The sequence below is a fragment of the Megalops cyprinoides genome, chromosome 1 (genome assembly GCF_013368585.1).
Source record: "Megalops cyprinoides isolate fMegCyp1 chromosome 1, fMegCyp1.pri, whole genome shotgun sequence".
NCBI classification, from domain to species: domain Eukaryota; kingdom Metazoa; phylum Chordata; class Actinopteri; order Elopiformes; family Megalopidae; genus Megalops; species Megalops cyprinoides.
In genome coordinates, this window is record NC_050583.1 from 27087591 (window position 1) to 27103030 (window position 15440).

Genomic DNA, 15440 nt, shown 5'->3' on the forward strand with positions numbered 1-15440 from the left:
AGAATATTGAACGGAAGTAGCCAAAGTAACCAATCCACACCTGTCACTGCTGACCATTTAACTGAGTACTCTTGAGTACATTATCAGACATTGAGGGGCACATTGTCTCTTAATAATATTATTATCAGCTATACCTGCAACTTGGGAGTCAGAATGCCCTTAATTAGGATTATTCAGGTATTTGCTTATGCTAATAACACATAACATGCACAAGCATCTAATTAAAAAACAGCTGGGTTTCATCCTCATATGTGCAAGGGTAAGCATAAAATTAAACTGCATTTTTCATGAAACAGATGTGACTTCTTTGTATACACTTTTCATAAGAGCTAAATACATTTGCTTCTATGAACTTTTTGATGAAGGAGGCCCGCTTACTGCAATTAAAGGTTGCATTAGTTTAACAAACTCTTTCAACAAAACAGAAACTATACTGACACTGAAAAGAGGGCTTTGTTAACAATTAAGTAACTTTAAGTCCTAATCATAAGGACTAACAGCACTGGCACCCCTTATTTTGTCTGTGTTTTCTCCATAATACAATAGCCCAATGAGATTGTGCACACAGGTTTAAATCTACCTTCAATGAATGTGTGCTTAACCCTTTTTTTCTTTTGCAGTCCATAACATCAGATAAGATACCTGGAAAATGTTTGGAACGTTTCCCATGGCGCCAATTTAATAAAAACAACCTCACTGAACAATATAGCACTGTCATAGATTTAACCCTGCCTCTAAAGCATTCTTTACTTCACTATCAAATATCTAAAATGGCCGGATTTTTCCCCTAGCGCTTTTCCCAAGATGTGGGCAGTGCCTAGCTGAACATCGGACAGCTGCAAACCCACACATCAAAATCTAGTCTCAGACTTTGTTTCCTCCATAGCCTGAGAAGCTCATTTACTGTAAACATCTGAAGTTCTTCTCCACTACATGTTTTTTCTCCCTCAACTGTGAGATGGAGTTTGGATTTCCATGTGTTATAAATCTTTACAACATGAGACTGCTGTTCTGAAAGCCTCACGGGTCCATGAGTTTCTGTGCCCCCTTCTTTCCCTCTACAGCTTAAGATGTTGCAAACAGTCTAATCCGAAGGACTTCAACTACTGCCCAATGCAAAAGAAAAACAGCACTTTTCTTTCATTCAGTGATGTGACGCACATTTTAAAGTGGTGGCGAAAAGGGCTTCAGTGTTAGTCATCATTTCACTATTCATTCAGAATCTTAATTATGAAGTGCTTGGCACACAGGGGTCGTTGTCGTGCAACAAAGATGAATATAAAGAACACTAGCTGTAAAGAAAATGATATTTACATGGTCCTGATGAAAGCTTATGAAAGCTTCAGTATGCAGTAAAACCACCTTTTCATTCCGAAACACAATCCGTTTATTGCGCATTTCTTCCACTGTTATTTAAGCAAACAGGAATAACAGCTTGCCATTCACTCCGCATGTGGCCCCAGCTGTGCCCAGCTGTGGGTGTGACATGTGCCGTACATCTAAAAATACAGTTTCAAAACCAAACATGTCGTAAAAACGTGTTTGACATACTAAACCCCAAAAAACAACAACAAGAATGCTCGGGAGGGACTCTCTGTGTTGTGATACTGGAGCACCTGCTCACTGCAATTTTCCCTGAAACGATCTCATGACAGGAAACAGCCGGTCCCAGCTCTGTGGGGAAACAGCAGGTGGTACTGGCGAGCTCAAACCCGTGGTGCTCAAGCGCATCAGGGCTGCATCTCTGTCCTCACAGCAGAGACCTCGAAGAGCCAATCGTTCTGCGTGAAGGCAGCCCTTCGCATTGACACGTGCGTTTAATGCCTCCCTGTTTGACCCAAGAGCCACTGCCTTTCAACCTTACCTAACCGTGTCAGGGACCGTTTGTTTTTTTTTGTTTTTTGTCAATGGGGAAACTATACGTCTATCTGCTAAAAAGTGCTGTATTCCAACAAAAACATTCCAAAGCTACAAAACACAGTGGCTTGCACGTTATCAATTAAAATGTCCACAAAGCCACCTCTGTAACCATCTCTGAGCACAACGGCTGGCTTCTGTGGAGCCACAGGGTCTGCAATAAACAATGATTTACAAGACCAAGTTCAGGGGGTGCAGCACTCCCTGCAATCTCTGATAAAAGCTTGATAAACCGCATACTGCCAAAAAATAGCACCCTGTCAACTTTAGCCCTTGTAATCATGCAAAACGTGACTATCTTTACAGCAAACTAAAAAAAACCATCCAAGTTAAAATAGGGGACACATTCTGTATCATTTTTGGAACTTTGCGAGAGTAATTCCCACTTTACGGGACATGAGCATGTTACACTGAGAAAATCACATTGCATAATCTCTCCCAAATGACTGAGGGAAACTCAGTTCCATGTTTTTCTTTCATAAATGATGTGCTGACAGTTTTGTGTGGCTCCCTTGTATAGAGTCATTCTGATTATTTAAAGCAAAAGGAAGTCTATGCAACTCTTTGATAGCTGTTCCTTCAGTTGTTAAAAGTGGAAACTCCATTCTAATATGCACCCAGAAAGAAAGGGGGGAAAGCAGAGCCATATGGAAACTACACAGCTGCTCTTGTTGAAATGAACTGTTTACTTTTCTAATGAACCTGAGCACTTAAAGTGAGTGATTACTATTTGTTGGACAGGGCTGGACCTTTACAAGCTGCCATTGGACTAGTCTACAATGAGTTGCATCAATCTCTGCAATAACTTGAGGTCTTTGAGTTCAACCAGTTTTCCACTCCTTGAACTCAACGCACTGAGTTTCTCCATACAAGCGCCTTTTGCAATCAGCCTTAGACTTGTATCACAACTCTAAGGTGTGTAAACTATAATTAAAACAGGTGCTTCCTTTAAAAGCAATCCTTTAATTCCCCCAACACTAGATTCTTTAGTATTTTAGCTGTTCAACTACATTTACCAGGTTACTGGATCTTCACTGTAATTTCCGTTGTTAGCTGCTTCTTAAAATGTTTATTCTAATTGTTCCCACTGCTCTATCCACACAGATGGCTTTCAGAGCTGCAGATGTCCTGACTCATGAGGCATTATATTGCTTTAGTAATTGCTTTGTATTTCTATAAATTAAACTGAGTCCCTTTCAAGCCTTTCCACGTGCATAAAATGCAGCTTGAGTGGCTTTATAGCCATAACACAATTTAATAAATAGGAGCATGACATTTCATTATTGTCATTTAACAGATGCACTTAACCAAGAGCAATTTACCACAGTTTTTGCATGTTATCCATTTATACAGCTGGATATTTACTGGGGTACTTATGGGTTACGTACCTTACCAAGGATACAACAGCAGTGCCTCAGCAGGTAATCAAATCAAATGTAACTAAAGGTTTCAGGTAATCAAATATGACCAAAATGGTTTCAAATGAATCTAGTGTGTTGTCTGAAACACTTACTCATTTAGCAGATGCTTTTATCCAAAGCAACTTACAAGTGAGATAGCTTACAGTTCTTTACAATGTTATCCATTTATACAGATGGATATTTTACTGAGGAAATTGTGGTTAGATACCTTGCCCAAGGGTACAGCAACAGTGTCCTAGCAGAGATCGAACTGGCAACCTTTCGGTTACAAGGCCTGCTCCTTAACCACCCGGCTACACAGCCATCTACACCTGAAATAGTCTGCTGTGACAGACATTTGAACCTGCCTGCATGAAATAGCTAAACCTTATGGCTGCGGGGGATCAGTTTACCAAATAAGCAGTGATGATGGTCTCCTCTGCACTGCTATCATTGTCAGGAGTCAACAATTTCTCAATGTCAGAAATTCTTCATTCTTTGTTTCTTTCTATTGGTAGTGTAAGTTTTCATGATGTGGAAAGTCAACTGTGATGACAGCATCATTACAGAAACAAGAATCAGCTAAGTACTCTGTAGCAGAAATCGGCATTGCGCCACAGTAGCATATTTATTAATCACAGATCTCCATAGTGGAATCTTATTTTTTTTTTTTAAATTAGAGCTATTCAATTCATTCTCTTGATTTGCCACACAATAATGAAGTCAGTTAAACTTTTCAGTTTAAACAGAAACACATTGAGACATGGATTGTAGCCTTACCTTCCTCTTTTTTGAATATTTGGCATTGCAGACTGGACTCCTGCCTGTCTACCTTGTTTCCATGGTGATTCTCCCTGGGCCTGGAGGCTGGGCTTTCAGCTCTTGAGAAGGAGGCAATCCTCTGTAATATGGACCCCACGCTCTCCTTCGCCAGCGTGAACTCCTGCTCGTTGTCAGAGGTGATGCTCAGCTGAGCAGGCTCAGGGGACGCCACTGGGCTAAGCTGCACCACCTGCGGCTGTGAAGCCAGCATAAGCTGAGGGGTCTGCGCAGGAGAGAGTGGAACAGGAGACTCACTCACACTGGGGACAGGAATGGATTCTGGAGGAGACATGGTCTCAGCGATTTCCATGAGCTCCATGCTGTCTAAGCTGTTGGTTGATGCTGAGGGGCTGGCAGAGCCAGACAGACTGCTCAGTTTGGAGTTTGACCTCGGAGGGGGTTTGGGCATGAAGGAAGAGTCGACAGGAACTTCTTGAGGCTTGACTACCAGGCTGTCCAAATCGAGGGGGAACTTGTTGAGTCGAGCAGACTCCTTAGGTTTAGGAGGCTGCTGGCTGGATGAAAAAGATGGCTCCCTTCCAAGGGCACTGGGTACCTGCTGTTGAGGAGCACAGCCCCAGGAAACCCCTGAGTTGCCATACCTAAGGCTTGGAGAGGCCACGCTCCTGACGGCTCTGTTCTCTGTGATGTGGAGATCCAGAGATGGCATGGAAATGTGGTTGATGCCGATGGGCGCAGTGGGTATGACCAAGGGTGCATCCATTTCTGAATGGAACATGTTGCCATGAGAAGAAAACTTTTTCAGGGCAGGGCTCCCCAAACGCTGGGCCTTGTACTCACTCATGCCCATTGGACTCTGGGGAGGGCTGGTATAAGAGCACATCTTAGAGGAGGCCTGGTACTCCAGGCTGGAGGAAGAGCTGTGGAGGCTATCGTTGTCACTCCCAGGACCCGAGGAAGAAGAGAAACCATTTGGATTGAATTTGCTCTGGAATGATGACACTCTGTTGATTCCAGGACCTGTGTTGCCATTGGTTTTAGCCACTGCTGTGGTTCCACGGTTAAAGGACAGGCTGGTCATCATTTTATTCTTCATCAATGGACTCTGGGCAGGGCTGGAGCTGATACTGATGCGTGATTGATAGGTTGGAGAAACATGGCTTGCTGGTCCTCTCCCTTCATTGGTCTTTGTTAAGATGGGGCCAGGGCTGAAGGGTGAATTGAGAGTGGGTGTGGGAGAGAAAGTCGGGATTTCATCCACATCTTCAATGTCAAAAGATCTTTTCAGTGCTGTGAAGGAAAAGAAATTGACATTTAACACAGAAAAGTAAACTGATCACTTGCCTCTCATTGAACTTAAAAATGTTGCTGTGTACTTCCAGCAATATTTATAAATGATAAGGGTTAAATGCTAATCAAATTTGATAGTCAAGTCACTGTTACAATAACAAACAGATTTGCATGTGTGTTGACTCGTCCTGTGTTGTACACTGACTGTTTTACACAGCTGCAATGCAATTTGCATGCAACTAATGGTTATTTTTTCACTAGAAGTCCCACTGTACTGAAGCAAAAACCGATTGGAGGATATCTGTACCTCAGTTGTCATCAGTAACTGTCAGGTTCCTCACTAGCCGCTACAGGGTGCCACAGTGGAGAGGTGAGGGGACCCTGACTGATGAAACCCATCCTACCCCAGTGGAAAAAGGCACTGCTGCTACAGACTCTTAGTTATTGTTGGAAAACAACACAGCTAAGGCCTGAACCTGGATCTGAACTATAGGATGCAACCTGTGCAGAAAAAATGCCTTAACTTACTGGGCCACTCAAGAGCCTATATTACATGTCCTTCAATATATTATTTATTATTCATTAATTGTTAATAAGAAAAAAATAGTGAATAGGCAGGATACAGTATATAGTTCACACTAATGAAAATGTATTGTGTTACTCCTTTACTGGCCCACTTCAAAGTACTTCAGTCCTTTGGTAACTCTGTAACAATAATAAATCAACTGTCATCTTCCAGTTATTGTGAAGAGCCACAGATGCCCTGAGAGGCAACTCTTCTCTGCAAATGCAGGCAAGAGCCACAATTCAACACACGTCTGCCAGACATATTGTTAAAAGCCAAGTCATAATTACAACTGTGCCTGTTTGATCTTCCTTTGAGGTCTGAATGACATCACTGAGGAGAGATATGTTTCAATCCTGCAGCCTAGCCTGTTGCAGAAAAAAAACACAAAACGCATAGTATGTAGGGCTAGCAGTGTGAATGAAGGTGACATCTTGCACCACCTACGTTAAACTACAGTATTTAAAACCTTGAAGATACATTAAAAATATATGTTGAATGGAATTTGTGAACATTGATATATTGTATACTATACGGTAGTAAGGGTGGTCACTGCAATGAGTGGAATGCAGGAGTGACTGACCTGACAGCCAAGCTTTGGACAGGACAGGATGATTACAGACTAACATCGGAGTTCAGTCAAAGTTAGCAAAGCTAGACAGCGTGGGACAGAGGCAGAAACATTTAACACTGTTTCAGCCCTCGGGTGTTCTTGGTAAAGAAGGAGACCTATTGTTCCACATGGGTTGACTTAGCCAGTGGGATGAGAGGGCTCTTAAGGCACAATAAGCTATATTATCTGGACCGAAATTTATGAATCTAAAGTTGTGCAGTGTAATTTTGACTTTTCTGAATATATCCACTGAGGCAATGAGAAATGATTCATGTACAGTTTTCAAAAGATATTTGTGTTGTACATATGTCTTTCCTTTCGTGATTCCATAAAAACATTGAAATATCAGTATTTTGTGAAAAAAGTCCATTATGTGTTCATATGTATGCACATCAAAGCATACTGCAAAATCTGAAAGTGAGTTAAATTACCCATTGCATTCATTTTCCAACAGATATTCAAAACAAAACAAAACAATTTGACTTAACTAAAATATGACATACACACCTCAAGAAATTGGTGCATTTCTAAATTCCACAACCCAATACACTTGACATACAGAGTAACATAATGTTATCAGCAAAATTTTACAATGAAACACTTTGTCCAATAATTGCACAGGGAATTTGGCAAATTCGTTCTCTTTTAAGGAAGCCCTTAGTAGCTCTGAAGTATGATGTTCTTTTTTATTAAAGCAAAATATAAAAACCAAAGTTGAAATCTGCGTTGTTCTCATCTTCTCTTATAAATGGATATTGAATAATGGACATTTTGGATGTGTGTAGTATTCAGGATTGACATGATCAATTCATTGTTTAATTGTTGTATTATACATCATGATGTGAAGGAATTCATTTAAAATAATCAGTCTAAATAATAGTTATTTAGCACATTCAATAGTAGGTAAAAAACAATGTCCAGTGAGAAAACTATACATAATCTGTGGTTAATATTCAAATAAAAGAATACTTTTGCTGACTGCTGTCTGTTGCAGGCTGATGAGAGTAGGAATTCAAGAAGTGGAAACAGCCAGGACTCTTATCAGATACAATGAATTTAAGCTTTCAAGTCTTATTTATGGCACAAAGTAGGTCTGGATTCGTAGTTTTTTACTACACACCTCCATTAGTTGATCTTTCTGCTTTTCAGAGTTTGCTTTCTCCTGTTTGGTTTACTTTAATGCCCTTCGCTGTCACACTGACTGGTGTAATTGTTATTGGTTCACCTCCTCTGTGTGTGTACACTGCGAGGTGGTCCAGCTCTGCCTCTCAGAGAGCTGCTGAAAGGTGATGAATGATCTGAAGAGGTTTTCCTTGAATTCCTTAAAATAATGATTGAAACCAGAATAATAAAGGATAACTAGTGTCACATTCTTACACTCCACATGCATGTCCTATGCATAAACAGTCTACCCTACAGCTCCTCCTTACTTAAAACATACACTCCCTCAGAGAAAAACAAGCCCTATGAAATACTGTTGGGATTAGACTGTGGAATTAGGGAAGATGAAAATTTATGAAGATGATACAAGCAAAATTTGTGTTTAAAGAGTTTTATTATTTGTGATTATTGCTTTTTATAGAATCTCTGTGAGACTACAGTGAATGTACTGAAGACTGTACAGAAAAGATTCTGTAACTGGGCAGCTGCTTCTGGAACACTGTAAATATCAGGGAAACAAACAAGTGCAACACAAATGAGTCAAATAAAACGACACACAGTATGCACATTCTGCGAGGCTGCTATTTAGTGCCCGCATTCCGGAACCCTGGAGTAAAATCTGCTGGCAAACACAGTCTTTCATCCGTGTACCTTTGGCGGAAACGGCAGCTCTCTCCTCTGCACAAAGGACTAATTCACAAAAAAGGGTGTCTTTGGGGTTGTGGGTAGAAGGGTCGGATTACTGCAGCCTTCGCGTTGACCCGGAATTCCACAACGGGACAATGAGAGTGTCCTCAGTGCATCGCTTGTCTACGTGAGGAGGTGAACCTGCCCCCATTCCCTTTTGTTATGACAGTTTCAGGTCATGAAAAAAGCTGAAACAGGTAGCGTGGCATGAGGGCCTAAATACTTGCAGCTTACCTCAATGTAGTGCCTGTTTGTACACACTTTTCTGGTGTACAGAGAGACACAATTGCACATTAACTGAGTACTCCATGTTGGAGCTTTACAGGGTGAGGCTTTGCCTGGTTCAGGTGAGGTGCAGTTTCAACTGTCTATTGATGACCGTAAACATGCTGAAATGAATGCGGCCTTAGCACCGCATCAAAGTAGCCCTTTGATTTTATCAGTGCTGAAGCAAAGTCATTCCATCCTGTACAGTGTGATACCAATTACCTACCACTGCAAGAACTGAATTAAATCACACAGCTCATGGAATTAGACTACTCATAATATGTGAACTACATAGCTCTGCCACGTATGCTCCCATTAGCTAGACAGAAGCATTTACCAGCCTGATAAAAATCCAGCAGTGAGACAGCTGGTGCTACACTTGCCTCTCTAGAGTTCAACAAAATGGATTAACACTTACAACTTGTTTTCCCCTCAGAACAAGAAATTTGTTATTAAAGGGGTACCTTCAGAATGAGATAAATCACACAGGACCCCGCTGGACCATAATGGTTGAAAATACAACTGCATTACTGCTCATTTAGAGGGACAGAGAAATGCATGCAATTTCAATTCTCCACTTATACACGTAAACCTACCTATTTACATTGCACAACAGAGCCAAGCCACTTTTATCAAAGTAGTGCACACAAGTATAAACTCGCCCTCCCATACACTCGAGTCAGAGAAAGGCTGGTGTCAGGCAGCCACTGGCACCCTTTCAAATTTGCTAAAAAGCATTACTGCCTCAGCTATGTGCACTGTCTCTGCCTCCCAAAGAATAGTTTCCCACAGGATTACAGAACCATAATCCTCTCAATTTACACATGGCACTACACCGCCTGCTGAAAATCATAGAAACAAAAGAACTCGTGAGTCTCTTCCAAGTCCGCAATCAGCCAAATTTACACACTGTGTATTTACTTGTGGGTTTGTTTTTAGAACTCCAGCAGCTCCATGTATCTGCTGCATCCTCCTGTCCCACAGCAATTGAAGTAGAATCCAGGACGTGCGCTCTTAATCTGAGGAAAATATTCTCCCTGTTACACATTTGCTTGGATTACTTAATTTGAAGGTTACTTCCCTGTCATTAACTGTCATGCAAGACTTCTCCAGGAAAAAGCTCATGTTGTCATTGCTTGGCCTGGACACTTGTAGGTGCACAGGTCTAATGCTATCCAACACAAAAATTTCAAGTTTCAGCAACTGAACAAGTACATAAACACAGAGAGATCACACTGGATAACTGAGGCACAAGCATGATGACCCCAGAGTCAGGTCAGATGTCAAAGAGATATGGTGGCTTTGGTCATTAAAGGTGGTATAATGACAGCATCGTGGAGAATATTGAAAGAATTTTCCACGTCGCCACCTTAAATCACAGAGTTGATATTTGACACTGATATGATATTTGATATTTGGGTATACTTGCAGGATGCAGACCCACAGTGACCAGCAAGTGATCTGAAGCCCAAAAATGTATTGCTGACGTTAAGAGGCACAGCCTAAGGGGTCACAGGGACTGATTTAATCTATTAGAATTGACAGCCCAAAGGCAGTCTGGGAGGGAGACTCCAGGATTAATGCAAGTGAGAGTGAAGCGTGCAGCCATCTGGCTATGAACAACCACCTTCTCAAGAGACAACTACCCACAACTTTAGAAATAATGACATCCTCTTTAATGATTTTGATGTCAAGAGGTTACATACTGTAAGAACCAAAAAAATCAAGCATGGTTTTGCAGCTGTGGTAATTGTGTATGGTAGCCAGGGAGAGGGGACTGCAGAGACTCTCAGGAAGTGTGCATGCTCTCCCTCCTCACTGCGTTTGGGTGAAAGTCGGTGTTCCCTCTCCTTGGTGTACAGTCCTGCAGGACAAGCAGGGACTTGCCTTGGAGGACCTCTCCCTGTTCAGTCCCCACATTCCACTCAGGCATTTACTGACGGCCCCATCAGCAGCACTGAGAACATCAGGTGTGAGCTGATTACCTGTGGAAACTTCCTCCATTAACAGGCACATCTGGATCCAGAATTCCGAGCTGCCATTTACAGTGTTGTTACGATGCAGGACTCCTCAACCCCTGCCTGAGGCCCGGACACTCTCAACGTGACTTCATGTTTAATTTGTCACAATTAATTCTTATGAATAACAGGAAAACTGTTATTCAAGACAGTATCACTGTACGAAGCAGTGCTTACTTCAGCACTGTTTTCTAGTAAAACTAAAGATATCCCGGTTTAGGCAATTACATACTATTTGCGTCCCGGCTACAGCTAGTAATTCGCTGTTGCCCAGCCAAATTCCTGTTTGTTTGTTTTATGTAGTAAGGGAAACAACTTGGCAGCACTTCACAGTACCCATATTAGGTCTGGTTAACTTTCATTCCACACTCAAGCAGGTTCAAAGAGGGTCTGGATTTAGAAACGGGCTCATTCTGACTGTGATAAAAACAAGAATCCCAATAAGCAATCAGGACCTGGCAATAGAGTAATAAATTGAGTGACTGGAGGCCAGCATAAATCATCCCTGTTGACTACGATCCAAACTCTCTTTACTGTGTGCTGTTGTAACTTTCTTTCTCTAGCAAGCCACATAACTTGGTTCATTTATAAAAGCTAAGCTATCAAACAATCCTGCACAAACACTGTGCTCTCTGAAAAGAAAAAAATCAGGCAAATTACCACACAGATTTGAGATGGAGTTAATGAGCTGGTGCTGGAGGGCCACACACCCACCCCCTCCCCCAGTAACTCACCAATCCCCAGAGCCAATAGGATCAGCTGCCTTCAACCTGATGCATTAAGCCAACTGGAATGTAGGGGGCTAAAAAATGTTGCAAGGGGGTCTGTAACCCACCACTTTATTTTTATTCTGTGCCAATTGTCAGCATGAGACATGTAGCCCCTCTCTTCTTTCAGTGCTGTTAGGGAAACCAGATCAGTGGCCTGGACATTAGGATCACAGGATTGCGTGTCCAAGATCAAGTGGGGCCTTGGCTACCATGGTCTTAGATTTCAGAAGGCCAAATGCCCAGCCCAGCACTTTTACATTTGCCCCGTCCCCAATGTGGTCAGTTATTCTCGTCCCCGAACCTTCCTTAGAGTCATTTGACATCTCCCACTTTCACCTGCTCTTGAACTTCAGTCTTAACACAGCTCAGCTCTGCCTTTTTGTCTCAAGGGTAGGAAAGGCCCCTAATTTTTCTCTTGGCTCTGATCAAGCACACCTCATTCAGCTGTCAGTTCATTCAGGTTTCCATGGAGGGATAGACTTCAAAGCAGCATGGCACTATCGCCCACAAGAAAAAGTAGCACAAATCACTGCACAACCTGTGGCATGAATCAAGCCAGGGAGAGGCCTTGCTTTTTTCAATTTTAACAAGAACCCTGTATGTCCTCAATGAGACTTTTTGTGGGACTCTACCATTTCCCTAAATTAACCTCACCACAGAGTTAAAGATTAAACCCAATTAAATTTATGCCTGAAATGCATTTATTTCCCCTTAAAGATTTCTTCTTTTCATGTCACATGGCTTATCAGCTTGGTGATACATATGATTTGAGTTTGATGTAATTTAACCGGGCACTTATAAAGGCAGAACATTTCAGGAGTAGCACAGCTGCTTTCAAAAGCCATGGAGGACAACAATTGCATGCTTTGACCTAAATCTATTTGAAGCTGTCACACTAAATCGACCATTTGAAGCCAGCTTTTTACTCTATGGCTGCATTATAAGACGGAGGCAAACCGCTTAAAGTTCATTCTTGATAAACAATTCAGATTCACGATACAAACATAAAGGATAATACAATTCTTTCTGATAACAAATCATGAAGGATGACATGCCTTTTCACTTAAAGCAATGTCCGGAACATCAAAGAGGTTGCTGTGCTCCACAGTAGCAACAGGGCTGCCAAATAATGCCATTACAAGCCAAGGGTTCATAAAGGTCAGTTCATTTTCTTTGTGTTTGCTTACATTTCTTTCACCAAAGGAAAATGTGTTTGGTTTACAGAGGTCTGTTTCTTGACAACTAAACTTCACATAATGAGTGTCACAAGTTTGAATTTGGTTCACATATTTAGTCTTGTCACTGGCAATGATCGTGCTGAGATCAGTTCTGTTGCTCACTGTATATTCTGTAGTCATATACAGAAGTGAGAGTTTTGATATTATGTTTTACTGGAAGCATGTCAGGCCAAGGAATGACGTCTAGAATGGTTTGCAATGTACTGTGCACCACACTCCCAAAAATATTAATACATTTCAATCGACGTCTTAAAAATAAGTTGAAGAATCGAAAGAGAGCTACAGCTGTTACTACAATTCTACCAACCTTTCAACAACAAAAAATGTGGTTTGGTCATTAGAAAACATAAATAATCTCATTTCTTATTAATTATATACCTGCCAAAATAGAAAAAAAAGTTCTGAAAGTGAACCTGTAATCTGCATTTTGGCCCTACTGTGATTGTACCTGTGACCAACCTGTGGTGAGGCCTTCTTTCTTTTCAAGAAAATGTGCCCCTCTAACTAGAAGGTGTGGTGGGGGCAAGGCCAGGTGAAAATTTCCCCAAGTAAAACTATTCAACACAACCACGCAAGGCACCCAGCTCAGTTATCAGTTTGGCATGTAAATGCCATTATTTCAGTATTTCAAAAGAATGCCAGTGGATATAAATTTTCAAAAGGATCCCTTACTGTAAACAAGAGCTACAGGAAACAAATCTTATTCAAAAGGTCTGCTTGTTTGTTGAGGGGGGCAGGTTTTCCTGTCTTAATCTCCCCTGTCCTCCTGGCAATAATGAAGAAAAATAAACAGAAGGCACTGTTTTCTCACAGGAAACCGCTTAAATAAGTTTAACCTTGAATATTAGTTATGGTTGCCTTTAAGATATATGTCAACCAGATTATATCCCTGATTGCTGCCATGTTTTGAAAGTTCTTTGGAGCGTATGTTCTCATTTCTCACTTCTCACCCCTGTTCCGTCTTGCATGTTGCTTGCCAAACTGTGTTTCTCTACAAGTGCAGACAGTTAGAATGGCATGACGGGACTGAGGTGGTTGAACGTTTAATCATTACACTTAAGTAGGTTAAAAGAATACTGAAAAACTTAATTCCAACATTCTGTTATTGTAAAACAACTATGTACGGTGAATATGTAAACATGTAAGACAAAATCCAATTACTTTCATCAATTATACCTAGTGACTACTTCCAGTCACGATACTTCAACAGCTCTACAGTTTTCCTTGTCGTGGAAGATACACTTTTATTTACTGTATAAGGGTCCTATAGCGATTTCTACTATAGTTGTTGCAACTAGCTATTGCAAATTCATTGCAAACAAGTTGCTTTTTATCAATAATCGATTAAATGGGCAAAGATATGACTACTGTATGTAGGCGTATGGAAGTCGTGGACATTTCATTCATGTTCATCTGCTTAAAATCGATTCAGAAAGTGACTCTCAATAAATATATTCACAAAATGATAATTATTCTCTAAATTAAGGGGGTGGAGACGCAGCGAGAGTGAGATAAATATTTATCTGTGAGCGAAATCCATTCAGTCAGTGTTTTGTGTGTTTGTATTAGGCAGACTAAACCAGTTGTTTTATAAACAAATCCAAAGATCCCTTCATTTTCATGCAGCCTCGAAAGGTAAAAAAGAAAAGTACACCGTATGAAATAGTTCAGGTAAGACTTTTCTCGAATTCCATGTTAACTAAACATAGACTAGTTTAATCTATGTACATTATATATATATACTACTACCACCATTGACGTCAGTACGATTATCGTACTGATATCAATGGTGGTAGTAGTGTCTGTGTAGTAGAAACAGAATGCAGTATTAAAGGTAACAGTAACAATGGACCTACCCTCAAAATCTGACAATATCCCCTCAAGATGGTCAGTCACAGAAATATCTGACATCCTGGCTCTTTTGGTCCCAGAAAATTCCGGCTTGGCAAGATGAACACCAACAAAATAACTGCGGTTCTTATTAAAGAATACAAATACTTGGAGAAGAGGGAAAAAAACTATCCAGTCATTAAATGAAAACAGGGGGAATTTACAGCCTCTCTTCAGAAAGTTGCGTTCTCGCAAATGAACTCCACATCCGACTGCACAGCTGTACCGTCTCTCTCACACTGGCTAATTCGCAACCTCTCAGTTAGAACAAATGGCCTTCTGATAAGCCTCCTCCCCTAAGGAAACCCCAAAAAGACGAGCCCTGCGAGCAGATTGGCTGGATCACCCTGCACGCTTCAGTAAACCCGCACTTTGGTAAACTCCAAGGTATCTCTTCTTGCAGTCCCGCCTCTTTCCTTAAGAGTTTATGAAGACTTTAAAGGAACTAGAATCTCTTGGCAAAGTAGTTGATATTTGGCTTCGATTTTCTGCAAGCCCCTTACTATTTACTGAAAATTGATACTAAGAGAAATATAATACATTTACCCTCTCCCTCCGCGCCTCCGTTTCCCGGCAAAGGTAAGGTAGCAACAGATGTGGAAATCTCATCAATCGCATGCTTCAGCCCAAATGGTCTTTTGAATCTTCTTGTTTGTCAGATACACCAGCAGTCTCAACGTTTACATTGTGGCTGAGGGCATGTCCCTAGCTGCCGAAGTCTTAATGCGATGTGTAATGCCAATTGATCAATACGAACACAGTCGTATTGCGTGCTATCTGCATATAAAAATTCAACACCCTAATCAGCAGCCCATGTGGCATCCACGACAGAAAACGCATG

General features: G+C 41.2%; 1 protein-coding gene across 1 annotated transcript in view; it reads right to left on the reverse strand.

The window, feature by feature from the left end:
* The window catches only part of LOC118776264 (neuronal-specific septin-3-like), a 73967-nt gene extending 59142 nt beyond the window's left edge, over positions 1-14825 (reverse strand). Inside the window, exons 1-2 of the mRNA XM_036526464.1 lie at positions 14566-14825; positions 4098-5390 (exon numbers count right to left, since the gene is read on the reverse strand). Of these exons, the coding sequence (XP_036382357.1) occupies positions 4098-5390; positions 14566-14620 (1348 nt within the window). The 5' untranslated portion in view covers positions 14621-14825. The remainder of the gene's footprint in view (positions 1-4097; positions 5391-14565) is intronic.
* Between the last annotated feature and the right edge of the window lie 615 nt (positions 14826-15440).